Source organism: Kogia breviceps, chromosome 18 (assembly GCF_026419965.1).
Source record: "Kogia breviceps isolate mKogBre1 chromosome 18, mKogBre1 haplotype 1, whole genome shotgun sequence".
Classification (NCBI taxonomy): domain Eukaryota; kingdom Metazoa; phylum Chordata; class Mammalia; order Artiodactyla; family Physeteridae; genus Kogia; species Kogia breviceps.
In genome coordinates this window covers 44957272-44977918 of record NC_081327.1, presented here as the reverse complement: position 1 = coordinate 44977918, position 20647 = coordinate 44957272, and the positions used below count along the sequence as shown (strand labels likewise).

The following is a 20647-nucleotide window of genomic DNA, read 5'->3' as shown; positions in this document are numbered from 1 at the left end:
TAGTCACTGGTTCAACTTATTGGTGAGTCCTCCTAGAGAATCGTTAAACCTGGGGGATGATCCTGGGGACCCATGACACAGGGATGATTCTGAGGAATAAGAGCAAATATATTCTATGAGTTCCTATAAGAAAGACGAAAGAATAAGATAATATCTAATCCATGGTCTCAGTGAGATTCAAGAAGCCACTGTGTGTAAACAGCAGGAGCAGAGAGTCAGGGACAGGGAGTAACCCCAAACCAGGAAAAAGTATATGGGGGTGAAAAATCCTCCTACTTCTGGTTCTGCAAATGCTGGTGACTGCACTGTTATAGCTCCCTCTCATTCCAGAAGTGTAAGGATATTCTGTATAAGGCACAACAACAACAAAGGCAACAACAAAACTCTCTTTCAGTATATAGTGAGCTTGAAAGAAAATAGATCCTCTGATGTGAAAAAGAGACAGAGGGAACCTAGCCAGTGTGGTTAAGTTCAGAGCCTTTACTTGGTGGCCGTGGGTGACATCAGACCCAACTACAGTCCCTACCACCCAAGGACTGAAATAGAGGGATGCAGCCTGGACCCATGTGAGGTGGGCACACAGGGCAGATCCCTGCACGAGGCTGGAGCCATGAAGGGTGGCCACTCCTGTTATTTCTCTGCACTTCAGGGAAGAATCAAGGAAGCTTGTATCTCTCTGGGATCCTAGGTGGGGAAAATATGTATCCCATGGGATACAGAAGGCCCAAGCCTGTATCATGCATATGCGTGGAGTCTTCACGTACACTGACAGATCACTGTGGTTAATCCAGGTCAAAACATTAACTCAAGTAAAGCAACTATACTCCAATAAGAAAGAAAGCAAACAAACAAAACATTAACTCAAAATCTGACCCCTTGGGGTACCTGGCAAAAACAACTGCAACACTACTGTAGCACCACCCTGCAATCCAGGGTGAATGAGGCTGTCACAGAGAAAACCGTCTCAGTGGAAGATGATCCCAAGTCAAAAATTACATATCATACAGGGAAAGCATTGATAACGAAAGAGAGTTAACAGTCACACAAATAGGAATAATGTCATCCCTAATAACTCAATTAGAATAACTTAAAAGAATCTACAAAATGATTAGTAATAAATGAAGAAATTAAAATCCCAGTGAAAGAGGTGAATAACAGGTGGAATTTTTTTTTTTTTTTTTTTTTTTTTTTTTTTTTGTGGTATGCGGGCCTCTCACTGCTGTGGCCTCTCCCGTTGCGGAGCACAGACTCCGGACGCGCAGGCCTAGCGGCCATGGCTCACGGGCTTAGTTGCTCCGCGGCATGTGGGATCTTCCCGGACCAGGGCACGAACCCGTGACCCCTGCATCGGCAGGCGGATTCTCAACCACTGCGCCACCAGGGAAGCCCAGGTGGAATTTTTGAAATGAAAAATATGATCACTGAAATTAGGAAAGTAGAGTAGGGTTAGGAATGCAGAGTATAAACAGTAGATCATACTCAGCTGAAAAGAAAATTAGTTAACTGAAAGAGCTGAGGTAATTATCTTGAATGCAGTTTAGAGAGATAAAGAGTAAAGAGATACACACGTGACATATAGGTTTAGAAACATGGACAGAATGAGAAGGCCCAAGATATGCCTAAAAGTTGCTTTAGCAGAAAAGACTGGAGGAAATAGGGGAGAAGCAATACTTTGAAGATATAATAAATGAGACATATCCTCAGAGTGAAGGAGTAAACCCACAGCCAAAGAAAAAGATATACTTGTGACTACTATGAAATGTATAGAACTGAACCACAATAAAAACACAACATACCAAACCTTGTGAAAGATAGCTAATATGGTACTTTGAAAGATACAATATTAATACCAAACAAAGAAGAATTCAAAGTAAAAAGCATTAAAAGGGAAGAAAGTTGCAATTTAAAATAGATAAAATATACAGTGCAGGATGAACACCTAAGTCATTAAATTTGTGTGTTAAATAAGACAGAAATGAAAACGGATAAAACAAAAATTTATATATATTTTTATATACCATTTTTAGTCTTTTATATACCAAAACCCTTTATAAACCATTCTTAGTCTTAGGAAACTTTTTATATACCATTCTTAGTCTTAGAATAATTAAACAGAAAAAGGGATACAAGATTTGGATAATATAATTTAATAGAGGTTAATTTAATAAAGATTCATCATAATCTGCATTCTATAGTCCAGACAACATTGTTGCCAAATATCCACTGGTATTAAAAAATCATTTTAGACCACTAAAATATATTAACAAACTAATAAAACTAGGAATTGAGAAGGTCATATTACCTGGCCACGATATGGAAAACTCAGTATTAACTTCACATTAATAAGAGTTTAAACAACAAAAAGAAAAAGCTGAGTCATTTGGAAGTTTGAAAAAGAGAAAAATATACTTTAAAATTACACTTGTAGATAAAACTACAATTCTAGACAACTTAGAAAATAATTAAAATTATAATGGTTGATATTAAAATGTGTAAAATATACAAAATTAACTTCCTTTTTTCAATCTATAATTTTCTTTAAAATTATGAGATGGAGCTAAAGGTGTACTCAGGCAAATGTGTACAAACATTTTTTCATTATTAATTAATTAAGAAAGAAAAGTAGGCATTCAACATAGGAAGAACATAAAAGTAAAATTCAAAAGAATATCTAAGACAAATTGGAAAAAGAAGAATTAAAAGGGAGTTGACTTAATAGACATGAATATGTATTTTAAAGCTATAACACTTAAAATAGTATATTATGGATGTAGGTACAAGCAAACAGATCAATAAAGAATAGAGAAACCAGCAATAGACCCAAATATATGTGATAATTTAGGGGAAGAATAGACTCTATCATCCAAGATGACAGCACTTTTATCTTTGGATTGTAAGATGATGAACAATTACAATTTCATTCTTTATCCTTTTTCATATCTTTCAATTTTTCTATAACATTATGTATTATTTTCATGATGAGATAAACTCGACAAAAATTGCTTAAAACTGTTAGATTAACATAATATGTACAAGGAACCATCTCTTCCATTTGCTTCTAAAACCAATATGGCTCATTGCAGTCTACTGGTGTTTTCACTACTGCCAACAAAAAGCTGCTTTTATTTGCTGTAGTCAGAGTAGAGGAGGCCCTCGGCTTCAAGGAATTACAAGGGAAGTGTGAGGACATAAACTATTCTTATAATCATGAAAAAAAATCCATGGGATTGTACATCTTGTTCACTGTTTAACCCCTGGTACCTGAACAGTGCCTGGCTAATGGAGGACACACTAAATAGTTGTTTAATGAATGAAGGAAGGGCTTGGATATATTTACTTTTCTTGTCTCTGAGAGCTTGTTAGTTTTAATTAAAAAAAAAAAAAAATCACACCCATAATCCTGGCAGTGAATGTTGAGCATAATCTCAGCCTCTGGGGTGTGGCTTGCAGGTTTGGGTTTGGGCCCCTCCTACCATCATCAGGTGGCCGTCACGGGTTGTGGGGGTGATGGGCTACTTACTGAGAGAGGCTGGATGAGTGGCACTCCCGGCAGAAGGTTCTCTGGCGAAGATTGGGGGTCAGTCAGAACGCTGAACTCAAAGCCAACTTTCCCAGTGTTCTTGAGTGTGATTTCACTCTCTGTGACATGGTCGAACAGCTTGAGAGGAGAAGAAGGAGAAGAGTGCCTCCTCTGTCACCCATCCTCTGGGATGCTGCTGTCATCCTGACAAAGGCAGGTAGACAAGCATGCCTCACAGACACGGATTTCATTTTCCATGAGGTAGATGCTGGCCAATCCACATTTCAGTATCACAACCAGGTGCCTACTGGGCGGGAGGAGCACTAGACCCTGGAGACTGGCTCTGTCTTAGGTCTTCTAACAACTAACTTAGTTTAGTACGGCTGTGGGGTGAGCATTTCACCTGCCTGAACCTCTGTTTCTTCACCACAAAGAATTCATATTAGAGGATCTTAAAGTAAGTTTTTTTATATTACAAAGATTTGCTTTTTTAGATAAGATTTGAGTTCAGAAATTTCTAGAATGAATTTTTCTATTTTTATGGAGAGACAGGGGAGTAATAGGCCAGCCATATTCTTCTCCCTGAGATTTTGCTAACACAATTCAGAGGGTCCAATAACCACAAACTGAAGCCACTTCGAGGGCTCTTAGGACAAACTAGGGGAAGAACTAGTTGCTACAAAGGAAGCACTCTGAGCTGAGCCAAAACCAATTGCCCAGAAGACCCTGGAGATAAGGAGTGAAAGAAAATTCTATTTGGTCAAAGTAACGCACAAGGTGTCAATAGGTGCTAGGTAAGTTTGATTTTAGGCACAATCTTTAACCTGTAAACATATATGTACACACACAATTCAGTAATAATACTGAATAATAAAATAATAATAACAATAATGCAGTGGCTATATAATGGGGGGTCTAATTCTCATTCATATTTGGTAGGAGATATGGTATCTGAGTACATAACACAAATTCTAATTGGGGAGAGAAGATGTACAGACATAGAATTAACTGACAATTATTCCAAAGCAAGATTTAGAAAGTACATTATATTATGGCAAAGACTCTAAGTGCCAAGAGAATTAGTGTAAGAGGAAGATAACTGAGGGATGGAGTTGAGCTGGGTCTTACAGTGCGTGTAACTTTGTGTGACTTTGGAGTTGGCAGAGCGGAGGATGAGGTAGATAATATAATAGGAAAAATGGAAGCAGAAAGGGCTGGGCTGCATTACAGCCAGTGGGTAAACCAGCTTGGCCATAAATGAATGAGCAGTTTATAATGGGAAATTATGAGAAACAAAGTTTAATACGTAAGAAGCATCAGTAAATAGAGGGGCTTAGGATACCCTTACTCAGGTGGAGGAACCTGGCTCTGATCCACAGAGTGACTCATGATTGAAGGCCTTCTCTGACTCAGGCACAGTACTGACCAGACACTTTACTTAAGTAACCATAACCACGTGGGGAAATAGGAACTGCTACCCCATTCCCATTTTAGAGATGAGGGGTACTGAGACTTGGAGAGGTTAGGTGATGTGCCCAAGGTCATAGTCAGTGGGGAGTAAAAATAGGATAACCACCCAGTTTTTCTGACTACAAAACAATGCTCTTTTCTCTAGGTAATCATTTTTGCTCTTTCCCAAGGCAATTTTGGGAAGATCTACCTGGCATTGATATTTAGATCAGTTTTTGATAGAAGCCAGAAATGCACTGTAATCCCTTTTGCTTCCATGGGTCCGCGGACCAGCAGCATCAACATCACCTGGGAACCTGTCAGAAATGCAGACTCTCAGGCTCCACCCTGGACCTACTGAATCAGAATCTGCACTTGAACAAGATTCCCAGATGATGTGTATGCACATCACAGTTTGAGAAGAACTGCTGTAATAATTTAGGCATGGCTTGAGATCCTGCAGTGTGATAATCGCAGTGGTGATGGGAAAGGAAAACCAACTCAGAGGAATTATGCTTGATGAATTAGCAAACCCCCCGGGCCTGTAAGGATGTGAGGAGCTGAAGGACAGAGTGCAGTGGAAAATTCCTTGGAGGTCGTAAACTCAAGGGACTGAGAAGGGAGGAGTCCTACTGAAAGAAACAAAGAGGGTGGAATGGGCTTTTGGACTGAGAATAAAGTTGCAAATTTTAGTGTCTAACATGCAGAATTTGAGGAGACAATGAGAAAAGCAAGTGAAAATGTCTGGCAAATGGTTGGCAGTTGGGGGATGATCAGGCTTAGGAAGCAGCTTAAGGGTCAAGGATAGGGGTGATCGTGAGACTATGCTGACTGGGGTTCCAGGAGAGATGAGAGCACAGAGACTATGACCGATGTCCGATGTTTAAGGCAAACCCAGAAAATCTCCTCCCGATGGCTGGCAATACCTGTAATCCACAGTTAATGTCCTTGGTGTCAAAGGAATAGTTGACCAGGGAGGCCTCTCCCCTTAGTATTATCTCATAGGTGGGTCCTCCTTCCACTTCACACAGAGCTTTAGCCTGTGCAATGATGTCACAGTGTCCATAGAAGGTGAAAGATATCTGGCGGCTACTGTGTGGCCGCAGCACTCCATAGAGAGGCAAAATGTCAAACACCTGCAGAGAAAGTCATTCCATATGAGAGTCTGCAAAGGGCAAGCTAAAGTTCAGCCAATTTACAGATTGATTCCTGACTTTACCTTGCTCGACACCATGAAAAGGTGACTAGCCTAGCACCCTGAAAATACATGATGATAAGGCAGTAACAGTGCTCAGGAAAATTTAAATTTCTACCTTGGGGCAGGGGCTCAGTAAGAAGAATTTTATCAGATGACTCTAGGGCCCATGAGGTGTTACTTACTTCTTCTATTCCAACGGAAAACATTGCATCCCGTTGAAAGATCCATGGCGATTCCTGAAACTCCGCCTGGCTCTGGTTTGTGTCTATCCTTTCTGTTTCAGCCGAGTTCATTTTTAATCCCTGGGAATTAGAGGTGTGAGGAAAAACTTGCAAACACTCATAATTTGTCATCAATGTGCTCCTCCCCCTCGCTGACAGAAAAATGAAGTATGTTGTATATATTTTTTAAATAGCACGTTTTTTTTTTTCCTATGGAGATAATTGGGGAGGTGTCCAAGATGTATGTACAAGGATGTTTACTTCAGTGTTTTCTGTAATAGCAAAACTTTGGAAGTAAACTAAATACCTGTCGCTAGGGGATCACTTTAAATGAAGTGTGTGTGGTACTGCTATCCGTGGAGGATGATGCAGTGTATATTTATAAACCAGGGATGGTGTGCACAACATATTACTGAGTCAAAAAGCAGTTCCATTTATGTAATATTACACAGGCCTATGTATCACACCTGCAAGTGTGAATGTGTATAAATTCACTCAGAGATCTGCATATGCAAATAGAGATATCTGGGAGGTTATTTTCTGAAATTTTTCTATGAATAGTGGGATTTTGAGAATTTTTGCTTTCATTTTTCTGTATCCTTGAATTTTCTATGACATCTTTCATAATATATACAAAAGAAAAGAATTAACATTTAAAAGACAAGTGTTTTATATGCACACAATACTTATTCTAAAAAATGTGGAAAATACAGAAAGCTTCAAAGAAAGAAATACAAGTCAATCATTAGATTATTCTGCAGATATATATGTGTGTGTGTATAGTGTGATATGTATATATATTTGTATTCTGATTTTTTCAGTTAACATTATAGCATGAATGATACCCTCCCATATGACTAAATATTCTTTACAAGCATTATTTAAAATACTTTAAAAAACAGAACATGTAGTATTTTTTACTTCCTATATCAGAGATTGCTCCAAATCAGTAAAGAGAGAACTTTTTCATTTTCTAAAAAGGATTTCATAGTACTGCCTTGTGCAGATGTAATCTAGTTTATTCGACCAGTCTCCTATTGGGGGAATTAAGTCGTTTCCAATTTTTCTTGCTTTTACCAACAAAGCTGCAGTGTACAAGGATAGTTACACGTCTTTATGTAAACATAAAGGTGTATCTGGAGAATAATATTCTAGCAGAGGACTTGGGCATTTTAAATTTTGATACACCTGCCAGATTGCATGTCATAGAGGCTACACAAATTCATACTCCTACCTACGAAGTGTGAAAATGTTTGCTTTCCCCGACTCTGCCAATATTGAGACAAACCTTATTTAAAAGATTGCATATTATCATGGTCATACAGTAATTTTCCTAATTTTTTTGCTATTTCTAAACTGTTTTTTTTTTTTTTTTTTTTTTTTTTTTTTGTGGTATGCGGGCCTCACTGTTGTGGCCTCTCCCTTGCGGAGCACAGGCTCCGGACGCGCAGGCTCAGCGGCCATGGCTCACGGGCCCAGCCGCTCCGCGGCACGTGGGATCTTCCCAGACCGGGGCACGAACCCGTGTCCCCTGCATCGGCAGGCGGATTCTCAACCACTGCGCCACCAGGGAAGCCCTAAACTGTTTTAACACACATCTTTGTACATACATCTTAGTATTTCTGATGATTTCCTTAGGCCATCATTCTAGAGGAGAATTTAAGAGTATGAATTTGTAAACTCTCTCAATCTCCTCTTTGTTTTTACTATGGAAGACAGTTCTCCTTTTGTAGCCTCTATCTAGGGGCTGGGAAGAGCACAAGATCGCCAAGGTTAGAGGTAAATGGCTTTTCCATTACAGAGAAAATCTATTTGCTGAGGTGCCTGGGTTCTCACTGAGGTGTTGGTTCTGTGGGTGTTTGGTTGGGAAGGAACCCGGATAAAGATGTGCAGCCCACCCGCCCCAGGGAAAGGAAACCATACATCTGAGATGGCCATGATGGACACCTGTGCTTTTTTGGTCTCCCTTTCTTCAGATCCAACTTCTTCATCCACAAGGATAGTCCTGGGGAGTTTAATGAAAATGTGGAGAATCACTCATTTGGCAACCATCACAACACAGTTTTCAGCTGCATGATGGCCCTGTCTTCCTCTCCCCTCTATGGTGCCCCAAAGAATAAGTGGGGTTCTCATTCAAGGGACACGTTTCTCAAGGGTCAGCTGGTCAGTGCTCTGTTACTACCTGCCCCCAAACATGCCGTCTAGGGCATCAAACTTGTCCATTTCCCATAGGCCCCAACGCTTCTTTTCCTGGGCTCTCAAGCCCTTGCCTGACTTACAGAAAGTTCTCAGAACCTCTGGCAGCTCTTCAGACAACTTGGGTGTGTTCCCAGGGCTGGAACATTTTATTGTGAGAATATAACACATGGCCAATTGTCATATCCTTTTCTGCGTTCTACCCTTGACCTGACCCTGGCTTGGCAGATGGAGAGGGCAACATGATCAGAAGGGCTCAGTCCCTCAGGACTCAGGAGGCTATGATCCCCTGAGAGCAGAGATGACTTTCAACTCTGTATCCCAGATGCCCCCTCCAGGGCCTAACACAGAGAAGGCACTCATTAAACTGCTGGATGAATACATGAAAGACGAGTTTGAGAATGTAAGTCAGTGTAGAGAAAAGAACGCTATTTAAAGAAATCCATTCTGGCTTTGCCTTTGCACTTACTTAACAAAATCACTCAGATCCATCTCGGGGGACTCTACTGCTGGGACTGCTGCCAAGCTGACAGATGTCGAGGTTACTGGGATGGATTCCACCTGGGACAGGGGGCCACTGTAGGGCTTCCTTGGCCACGTCACAAACCTACAAAGGCATGGGGATGGAGGGAGAGAGTCACATCAGCTGTTGCAAGTCAGTGCCTGGGTAGGCTCTTGGTTTCTAAGGCCAAACTCCAAATCCTAGACGAGGCAGGTTGAGAAGCGACTGCCCTACACCCTCCCTTGGATTTACCTTCTTCAAATCATAACTGAGGTTTCATTTTTTCCAAAAGTTTGCTGACCAGCCCCTCCCAGTCTGGGTCCAGTGTTTTTCCTCTGAGATCCCACAGCCCCCGGGTTTCCCCTCTCACACTTGTTTTTCCCCTTCCTGCTAGACTGTGAGCCCCCTGAGGACTTGTATCTAATACATCATCTAACACATGCCTGGCCTGCAGGGGGCGCTCAGCATGGCTAGGAATGAATGAGTCACCAGGGCTCCTACTCCCAGATAACCAGAAAGCACGAAGAGGATGCGAGGCACTCACTCTTGGGTCCTGTGAGTGAGGGCTCAGCCTTTGTGGGACCCTGCCTTCCATAATGCTTGCTCTGGGCGCCTGGACTGCTCCACCCTGGTCCTGGCCCTGAGTTTGCTTTGCTGCCACTCCAATTCTCAGAGCAGAGGGCCGAGGGGGAAATTGGTGACTGCACCAGCTGGTGCTGAAGCCCTTATGTCCAGGTTTCATTGAATTGACGTCATAAAGGCCAAAGTGGTGGGGTCGCCCCCATTCTTCCTGTTTCCCCAGGGTGCATGTGGCTTTTTTAGGGACTCCTCCCCTCCCCCATCTCAGGCCCCTTATATTAATTTCAACCCAATTTAACTTTTTTTTTTTTTTTTTTTGTGGTATGCGGGCCTCTCACTGTTGTGGCCTCTCCCGTCGCGGAGCACAGGCTCCGGACGCGCAGGCCCAGCGGCCATGGCTCACGGGCCCAGCCGCTCCACGGCATGTGGGATCCTCCCGAACCAGGGCACGAACCCGTGTCCCCTGCATCGGCAGGCGGACTCTCAACCACTGCGCCACCAGGGAAGCTCCCCAATTTAACTTTTTATATTCATTCTTGCCCCACATGCTCTCTACTTTTTCTCAGAGGCTCAGCAGAAATGTTATCTATTATATGAAGGTCCCACCACTCTCCCACCTTCCCATTTGAAGAACTTTTTCCTCCCTCTGAAGTTTCACAGCATTTCATGTGCACATCTTTTACGATACTGTCCACTGTCTACCACGTACCTGAGTACCACTACCGGGCGTTCGACTACCAACTTCATGATTTCTGCCCTGTTGAGTATCATTTAATAAATCTATTTTATTGAGGTTTAATTAACATACACTCATCTTAAACATACAGTTTAATGAGTTTTTGCAAATACATATACACCAGTGTAACCACTACCATATTAATATACAGAACACTTAAAAAGTTTAACATCGGGCTTCCCTGATGGCACAGTGGTTAAGAGTCCGCCTGACAATGCAGGGGACATGGGTTCAAGTCCTTGTCCAGGAAGATCCCACATGCCATGGAGCAACTAAGCCCAAGCGTGACAACTACTGAGCCTGCACTCTAGAGCTCGCAAGCCACAACTACGGAGCCCACGTGCCACAACTACTGAAGTCTGGGTGCCTGGAGCCCATGCTCCACAATAAGAGAAGCCACCGCGATGACAAGCCTGTGCACTGCAACGAATAGTCCCCACTTGCCACAACTAGAGAAAGCCTGCGTGCAGTAATAAAGACCCAATGCAGCCAAAAATAAATAAATAAATAAAAAAACATTAGAAAAAAGAGCAATGTACTCGGAAAAAAAAAGTTTGTCATCTTAAAAAGTTCCCTTGTAGCTGGAGGAATCCGACTCCCTGACTTCAGACTATACTACAAAGCTACAGTAATCAAGACAATATGGTATTGGCACAAAAACAGAAACAAAGATCACTGGAACAGGATAGAAAGCCCAGAGATAAACCCACGCACCTTTGGTCAACTAAGCTATGACAAAGGAGGCAAGAATATACAATGGAGAAAAGACAGTCTCTTCCATAAGTGGTGCTGGGAAAACTGGACAGCTACATGTAAAAGAATGAAATTAGAACACTCCCTAACACCATACACAAAAATAAACTCAAAATGGGTTAGAGCCCTAAATGTAAGACCGGACAGTATAAAACTCTTAGAGGAAAACATAGGAAGAACACTCTTTGACATAAATCACAGCAAGATCTTTTTTGATCCACCTCCTAAAGTAATGGAAATAAAAACAAAAATAAACAAATGGGACCGAATGAAACTTCAAAGCTGTTGCACAGCAAAGGAAACCATAAAAACGACAAAAAGACAACCCTCAGAATGGGAGAAAATATTTGGAAACGAATCAATGGACAAAGGATTAATCTCCAAAATATATAAACAGCTCATGCAGCTCAATATTAATAAAACAAAAAACCTAATCCAAAAATGGGCAGAAGACCTAAATAGACATTTCTCCAAAGAAGACATACAGATGGCCAAGAGGCACATGAAAAGCTGCTCAACATCACTAATTGTTAGAGAAATGCAAATCAAAACTACAATGAGGTATCACCTCACACCAGTTAGAATGGGCATCATCAGAAAATCTACAAACAACAAATGCTGGAGAGGGTGTGGAGAAAAGGGAACCCTCTTGCACTGTTGGTGGGAATGTAAATGATACAGCCACTAGGGAGAACAGTATGGAGGTTCCTTAAAAAACTAAAAATAGAATTACCATATGATCCAGCAATCCCACTACTGGGCATATACCCAGAGAAAACCATAATTCAAAAAGACACATGCACCCCAATGTTCATTGCAGCACTATTTACAATAGCCAGGTCATGGAAGCCACCTGAATGCCCATCGACAGACAAACGGATAAAGAAGATGTGGCACATATATACAATGGAATATTACTCAGCCATAAAAAGGAACGAAATTGGGTCATTTGTAGAGACGTGGATGCATCTAGAGTCTGTCATACAGAGTGAAGTAAGTAAGAAAGAGAAAAACAAATATCATATATTAATGCATATATGTGGAATCTAGAAAAATGGTACAGATGAACTGGTTTGCAGGGCAGAAATAGAGACACAGATGTAGAGAACAAACGTATGGACACCAAGGGGGGAAAGCAGTGGGGGGTGGGGGTGGGGGTGTGATGAATTGGGCAATTGGGATTGATATGTATACACTGATGTGTATAAAACTGATGACTAATAAGAACCTGCTGTATAAAAAAATAAATTAAATTAAAAAATAAACACACACAAAAGTTCCCTTGTGCCCCTACCAGTCAATTCCTCCCCCTCTCCCACCCCCGGCTCCAGACACTCATCTGCTTTCTATCACTATAGATTAAGCTATGCCTATAGTTTCATATAAGTGGAATCCTAAATATGTACTCTTTTGTGTCTGACTTGTTTTGCTCAGTATAGTATCTTTGAGAATCGTCTATATTGTAGCAAGGAGCAGTAGTCTCTTCTTTCTTTTTAACACTGAGCAGTATTCCATAGTATGGATGATGACTAGTGTGTTTAACCATCTTCTTGTTGATGGACACCTTGGCTTTTTCCAGCTTTTAATAATATGAATAAAGGTGCTAAGAACAATTGTGTAGAAATCTTTGTGTGGACATATGTTTTCATTCCTCTTAGGTTAATTTTGAGGAAGGGAACTGCTGGATTGTACAGCATATGTAAAACATTATAGGAAACTGCCAGTTTTCCAAAGTGGCTTTACACCAATTTGCACCACCATCCACAGTGATGAGAGTTCCGGTTGGTCCACATCCTCACCCACAATTGGTATTCAGTCTTTTAAATTATAACTATTCAAATGATTATGCAGTGATAGCACATTGTGGTGTTAATCAGTAGGCTTATTTTAAAGGAAAATTTTATATCATTACTATAAATGAAAAACCAAGTCTATCTACCATATTTAGGAAAATCAATATGATGGGAAAAATTAATGTTATTATTTTCTTGCCTGGTGAAGACTCTGCGCTGACTCCCGCTTGCTCTTTTTAAGAAGTGAGATCAGTTCAGCTTCCCCTTGGGGAATCACTGGGCTAGCACCATCCAAGAACTGTGAGCTCTTAGAGGGCAGGGTCCAAGGTATTCCCTCTTTACAGCTCACGTAGGCCAGCGTCTTATACATAGGGCATGAGCTCAATATCTGAGCAACTGACTGAATGGATGGATGGATGGTTGAATGAGAACAGGTAAGCAACATGCAGGGTAATTTGGCTATTCTGCACCTCCACCTCCACACCATCCCCACCTGGGATGGCCTCAGAGAAAAGTAGAAAAGCTCTTTTTGCCTTCTTGCACAAACTTCCATTTGGCTTCTTCCAGGTCACGTGCCTCTAGTTCACATTCTCTTAGGCTGAAATCACACCATTCTGGGCAGAGGATACAGGGGCTGGGTGCTGGGAAGCTCACTAAAGATTCCTGAACCTCATCCTTGGGTAAATTCTGATTTGGCAGGTCTCAAGTAGGGCCCAGGAGTTAGGTTTTTAACAGTCTTCCCAGGTAATTCTACTGGACAGCCAAATGTAGGACCCGCCATGGGTAGGAAGGGCCAGAGGACGGCTAAGGGCTGGAGCTGGTAATTCATGTGGGGCATTCACTCAGCCTTACCATCTAAGGACAGAGAAGATGAGCAGAGGCTGATTCAGAGCACTTATTAAATCACCCCAGGGCAGCAGAGACACCTGGGGAGACTCTGCCAGATCACTGCCCCACATAGCAGCACTCTCATCCCACATTTGCACCCCCCTGGGATGTTGTGCTGAATGAAAAAAAAAAAAAAAAAAAAAAAAAAAAAGCAAATGGGGAATATCTGCAAAAGGAAAAACACTAAGCTGTAGAGTGTCTTCAGACCTGAGGAAAAACAACACCTCGGCTGACAATGACACCTGGACAATGGGGAAGTGAGAGGTCTTCTGGAAACAAAGGAGACCAGTAAAGCAGCCCAGCTGCTAATAGGCGCCAGACAGCGAAACCTTCACCATAATGAAGTCTTTAACTTATCAGTAAAATGGAAAACCTGCTCCAAAGAATTGAAATAGAATGTTGGTAGAGTTTTTTGGATCAGATTTTATTTTACTCTCAGGAACAGATGATTACTTTCCTGTTATGCTAACCCGAACGGGATTAGATTCAGTTATTTTTAAAAGAATGCGTAGCAAACAAGGAAAATCAAAACTGCTCCAGTTCGAGAGCTGCCCATATCAGAATCACAGGAGGAGCCAGCAAAGAAACCCCCCCTTGAGCGGTGACAGAACTGCGTGAATGTCAGACACACTGCCCATCAGCCACACTGGTTTGGGCTCAGCAGCTTCCCTCCCCATAGTTTATTTTCAATTCTTGGGTAAGGATCAATACAATCTTTTGTGTTACAAATTAAAAGAAGTCCACCACTCCTGTTTCCCGGTCTCCCTTCACTGGAAGCAGTGTTGCATCAAACTAAAACCCCAAAGAACAGGCTTGTGTTTCAGGTAATGTTGTGTGTTATGTTTCAGACCACACTTGGAGATGGAATGGTGTATGCTGAATTCTCTGCAGTGCAGCCAAGGTCTCAAAAAAAAAAGGCAGAGGCAGCCCTGTAGTAAACACTTTTAATTCGTTGATTCCATTGCACCTGGATTCTGGGAATATCATACAGAGGGTGCAAATGGCCACTGGCTGGATAAAAAGGTCCTTCGGGTGTGTTTGGCTTGGCTCATATGTTGTTTAATATTTTTTTTGAATTACTGACAGGAGCAGATGCTGTTGGTGCACAGACTAGGTCCCCTTCACTAAGATCACGCACCCATCCCCTAGGTGCTGTGGGTGTTGGCTGCACCTTTCTCTGGAGCACTGCCCTGGCTCAGCAGGAGCTGCCTCATCCAGCCTGAGCTGCCTGGGAGCTGTTTTTCACCCCCTACAGTCTGAGTAACTTGAGTCTCAGCTACTCCGTTGTGCCCCACCAACCTCCACCTCAGCACAGGTGGCCAGTTGGAAGCATTCTGGGACATAATAAAGGGCTAAGGCAGGCTGTCTTCCATGTGTGTATGTCTGCAGTTCGCTCCTCCTGTTCATGTGGCAGAGCTGGAACGTGCTGATGGGGAAGGCGCTGAGCCAGTCCCATCTGTTTCATCTGTCATTTGCTTCCCAGTGTGGGAAGATCAGCAAGTGTAAGACCACAAATATGGAAAAGTGGCTGGAACTTTGTGTTTGTGCTCAGAGAGGCTCAAGAATTTGCCTACTTTTAACATGATTTAAAGTGATGATTATAATCTGCCCCCTTCAGAAGCGGGAACTGGGGGGCCTATCTAATCTGGAGGAGGCTTATGATGTGTAGAGTCAGAGGAAGGAAGGGAGGGAAAGAGGTAGAGAGGGGTTTAAGAAAATTAGAGAAGCAAAGGTTAGATAGCTGAGAGGAAGAATGGCAATGTAAAAAACCACTTGATAAGATCTAACAAGTAAAGATGTGTGGTTTGCTTAATGTGGCACACAGATCAAAAATTAAAAGCAATGGAAGTAGGAGGTGTAACTGTAGGAGAAAGTATCTCGACAATCAAATCAGTCATACTGAATAACACACATTCACAACCTTGAATTGCTGAAACTCAAACTAGACCTCTGAACCATGCTAAGACCACTGATAGGATACCAGTGGCTGCTGTGGGTCATTTTCTCATTTTGATATCAAGGAGGGTGGGGAGCAGGAGGCTTGACCCTGAAGGGCCTTGGCCTTGTAAGCCTCACTAAGGAGTTGGCTTTGTCCTCAGGAAAATGGAGAGTCTTTCAAAAGGTTTTAAATGGGGAAGTGAAATGATCTGAAAGTTCACTTGGGCTGCAGAAGGGAGCATGGATTAGAGGGGGACAACCCTAGAATGACCAAAACTTTGAACCATGCTGTAAACAGTGATGGAAAGCACCACCTAATGGGATGTTTTCTGTTTTTTTATGATGTTTTAAAAAATAAAAATCAGGAAGCCCACATAGAAAACAGTGTTCGAAATCCAGAAAAAAAGATAATGGCAGCCTTGGTCAAGGAGGTCAAAGGGGAGATGGAGATGGAGTGGGAAGTTCCAGTGCATATTAGCAGGCGGAATGGCAGGACCATGGTCCTGGCGTGAGGAGCCCATCCTGACAGACCACAGCCCAAGGTCTCTCCCCACTACTGCCACCTCCCCAGCCTGCCCATGAGCAAGGCTGAGTGGCTGGCTAGCCAGAAGGGATGGAAATAAGAGAACAGTGGAGGAGAGAGGAGCGGCCACCACAATCACTCGGTCACCTATGTTGCCCCTACATTTGCTGTTTGTGCTTGTCAACCTCCTGTGCCCAGTGCCAGGAGGAAGAGGTGTGCGAAAACAGTAAAAATAAAGCGGCAGGAGGAGGATCAGCACCTCTCCTGTCCCTATGGCTGCCGTGCCCCTGTCCTGCCATGCCTGCCTCCACCGCTGCATAGCCCTGACTCCCAACCCACTGCTTCTCTAGCCTTCTTCTTCCTCCTCCTCCTCCTCCTCCTCCTCACTGTCAACATCATTGTCATCACCATCTTCTGCTTCCATTTGGCACGTACGTGCTTCCTCATGGAAAGCATCCTGCCTTCGCTCTTTATTATATCCCAGAACGCTTCCTACTGGTCACCCGTACTGGAAGTTGGTGGGACATAAATGAGCAGCTGAGACTCAAGTTACTCAGACTGTAGGGGGTGAAAACCGTATTTTTAAAAGTTCTCAAAAGGAGTTGCAGTGGAGCTTTTAGAACAATGGCTCTCACTGCAGCCGTCCATTGGAACCACTTGTGGAACTCTAAGAACAACTTCTTAGAACAACAACAAAACTATAAGAAATAAATGTTTACTGCTTTAAGCCACCCAGTCTCTGGTATTTGTTATACCAGCCCGAAGGGACTAAGACAGGCCCTAATAAAGTAACTGCAGCCAACAATTATTCATAACTTACTCCCTACCAGGTATTATATTAAGCACTGACTAAGGACTGCCTAGTTAAATCTTCACAACAGCTTGAAGAGGTAGGTCCTATGATGGTCTCAGTCTTCAGATGACAAAACTCAGAAAGCAAGTAAGTGGCTGAGCTAAGTTAGCCTGGCTCCAAATCTCATGCTCTTAACAGCTTTACTGGACAGTCTACCTGGTCAACAAGAGAAGGCTTCTCCTTGGTTACTTCATGCCATGCCATGCCCAAGGCAGTGACTCATAAAGTAGGTTTTTTTTTCATCCTAAAAGTAATTGGAAGCCACAACATGAGGAACATACAATGTATTGTCTAGAAGCTTTCTTTGGAAGAAAAGGGACCCATCCTGATTGTTTCTAGATAAAGAAAAGCAAGACACGGTCTGTCGGCCTTGTCCCTGAAGTGACTTCCTACAGAGAGTTTTGCTGCAAGGCAAGTAGAGGTATATGCCCAGAATTTACCTTGAAGCTCTCCAGAGGGATTTCCATGAGAAATGACCACCACTTCTATAAAAGTTCCAGAAGGTGTCTCCACTGCTCCATGCTCTTAGAAAGGCTGCCGAACAGGTGGCCTGTGAAATCTCCCTTATAATCAATCAGCTTCAAAGCTCTTCAGAAATATTTTCAAAACAGGACTGTTTTTAAAGTCAATTTCTTTTAATGTCTGGCCTTCAGTAGACAGAGCTAGCTTTGGGGGGGGGGTTAATTAATACAAACATGTGGATAAATCAGATCACTATACAAAGCAAGCAGACATCATCCTAACTCAGGTTCAGATATGCACTGATAACTTTCCACTGATTTCTTTAGAAGCCAGCTTAGTTCACAGTGAATATCTAAAAGCCTGATGCCCTCCACTGAATTTTGAGACATTGGGAAGATGCCTTAAAAAGAATGAATCTTATAATAAACAAGGTAACTAGAGTTCTTCTATAATAACATAAAAGCCGTATAAGAAGTTTTATAACACTCAAAATTGAAATGCAAAACACCCCAATTCATTTCTCTAGGGGGTAACAAGTATCTCAAGAAACAGGACTAAACTGAACTGCAAAGAGAAGCGGACTACATGATCCCTAACATGGTGATCAGGTTTAAGTTAAATATGAAGAGAGTGAAAGGTTTCCCTCTTCTTGGATTTAAGTCACTTGCAGGCTCACTACAAAGACAGGAACTTGTTTCTGGAAGCTCAGACTTGAGATATGGTGTGCAGCCCTCCCATTAGACCCAGAGGCTAATTTGATCCCCTGGTCAGATAAATTAGCTGGCCTATCACAGCAGGAGAGGAGATCCTAGATGGATGGGCTATGGGAGGCCTATGGGTGATGGAGGGCCTGGGGGGCTTCCAGGGGCATCAGCATGGAGGAAAGGAAGGTCTGCTGGCAATCGACTTCACACTGTTCTCTTTCATAAGGGGCTTCAAATTTACCAATAATGTTACATTTATAATGGGGGCAATAAGACGTGGATGTTCAATTCATTATTATTCTTAAGCTATGCACATGTGTTATACACACTTTTGCCTGCATGATGTAACTTCACAACAAAACAAGAGTGGATGTCAAGGAACACTGTGGAAAAAGGGCCTCAACTCGGTAATGAAATCATCACTGAACTTCCAGAGAGGTAGTTTCAGCTGAGTGAGGGGCCAAAAGCCAGCTTAAGTCAAATTAGGGAGTGAAAGGGGTGACGAGTGTATTGTTTTCTTCTGTTTCCTTGTACAGAGATGGTGATGATGCAACAGGATTAGGAGAAGGGCTATCAAAGATGTGGAGCACATGTACCGGGGGCAAAGGTCTAGAGAGCTTGGTGGTAGTGAGAGAGAGGGGAAGTTATTGATGGAGAGAAGCATGATGGAAAGTCTGGCCTTGAAAAGCAGCAGATGTTGGGGGGAAGGAGATGAGATGATGAAAGCCGGAGCCTGAAGAAAAGCAGTTTCTGGTTTGGGCCAGTGGAAACCAGAGGGAAGCAAGCTGCCTAGCAGAGTGTCGTGGGAATCTGGGAGGGAGGGATGGCTAGAGCTACATCCTCTGAGTAAGAGGATGGCTAGCAGCTGAAAGGAAGGACTGATCCGGGAAACACTTGTGAGGAAAAACTGGTGGGATGTACTGACCAACTGGGTACTGAGGAGAGAAGAACCACCTATGAAAGATGACACAAAACCAGACAGGCTAGGAGGCTGGGCACAGCCTTGGGAACGTTCATGATCAATACCAGTGAGGGACACATTGCTTTCCAAAGTGATTGGGTCAGTTTACATGACCATTAGCAATGTATGTGCTTCTAACCTCCACACCCTCAACATTTGGTACAGTCGTATTTAATTTTATCTAATTTGGTGGGTGTGCAGTGGTGTCTAGTTGTTGGTTTAATTTCCATTTTCAAGATTACTAATGAGATGGAACATCTTTTTATATCCTTATTGGCCATTCATATTTCCTCTTCTGTAAAACAACCACTTGTTTCCTCCCATTTAAAAATTGAATTATATGTTTTTTCCTTCAAAGGCATACTTTATGTACTCTAACAATTTGAAGGTAATGTGTATGCTGAAACCTTCTTTCAGTTTGTGACTTGTCTTTTAATTCTTTTTATGGTGTCTTTTCATGAATAAAAGTTCTGAAATTTAAGGCAGAAATTATGAATAGTTTCTTCATGGTTTTGTACTTTTTTTAAAACTTGTTAAAGAAATTCCTCCTTATTCAGAGACCATCAAGGCATCATCCTACATTTTCTTCACATTTAAAAATTTGACTTTCACATTTATATCTTAAACTCATATGGAATTAATTTTTTGTATAGTATGAGTTTAGGGATCCATTTAGGCTTTTTTTTTTCCTCTATAGATACTGGATTGTCCCTAGATCATTCACTGAATATGTCATTCCTTCTCCTTTGTTTTACAGTTTCATCTCTCTTATATTTCCATACATGCATGTGTCTGTTTCTGGACTCTGTTCTGTCCTTTAGTCCATTTGCCCATCTGTGCACCAATACCACACTTTTAACATTATTATATTTTCACAATAATGTGATATTCGGTAGAGAAAGACCTCGCAGTTTGGAGGGGCCTGACTAGTCTCATCCCTTTGCTCTTTCATATATAGTTTAGAATCAACATGTTGGGATTTGGATTAGAAGTGCATTGAAGCTATAGATAATTTGGGGGACAAATAATATCTTTAACAAATTGAGTTTTTAAATCAAAGAACATAGTATGTCTCACTTTTATTTAGGTCTTCTTTAATGATTTTTAATAAAATTACTTTATACATAGAGATTTTTGCAGTTTTTTGTTAGATTTATTCCTAAATACATTAAAAAATTTGCATTCTCTTTTTTATTTGTTGCTGCTACACAGAAATGCAGTTAGCTTTTATAACTCATACTCATCCATCATCCTCACTAAATTCTTTTGCTAATTCTAATAATCTGCTTGTAGATTATTTTGAGTTTTCTATATAGATAATCATAACATGGCAGTTTCATTTCTTCCTTCCAAATCTAGTCCCTTTTATTT

The 20647-nt window shown here is 41.9% G+C and overlaps 1 protein-coding gene across 1 annotated transcript in view; it reads right to left on the bottom strand.

The window, feature by feature from the left end:
- Window positions 1-20647, bottom strand: part of HYDIN (HYDIN axonemal central pair apparatus protein) — a 431864-nt gene that overhangs the window by 133314 nt on the left and 277903 nt on the right. Inside the window, exons 25-29 of the mRNA XM_059043993.2 lie at window positions 9054-9191; window positions 8312-8393; window positions 6350-6469; window positions 5896-6105; window positions 3521-3658 (exon numbers count right to left, since the gene is read on the bottom strand). Coding sequence (XP_058899976.1) covers window positions 3521-3658; window positions 5896-6105; window positions 6350-6469; window positions 8312-8393; window positions 9054-9191 — 688 coding nt within the window. The remainder of the gene's footprint in view (window positions 1-3520; window positions 3659-5895; window positions 6106-6349; window positions 6470-8311; window positions 8394-9053; window positions 9192-20647) is intronic.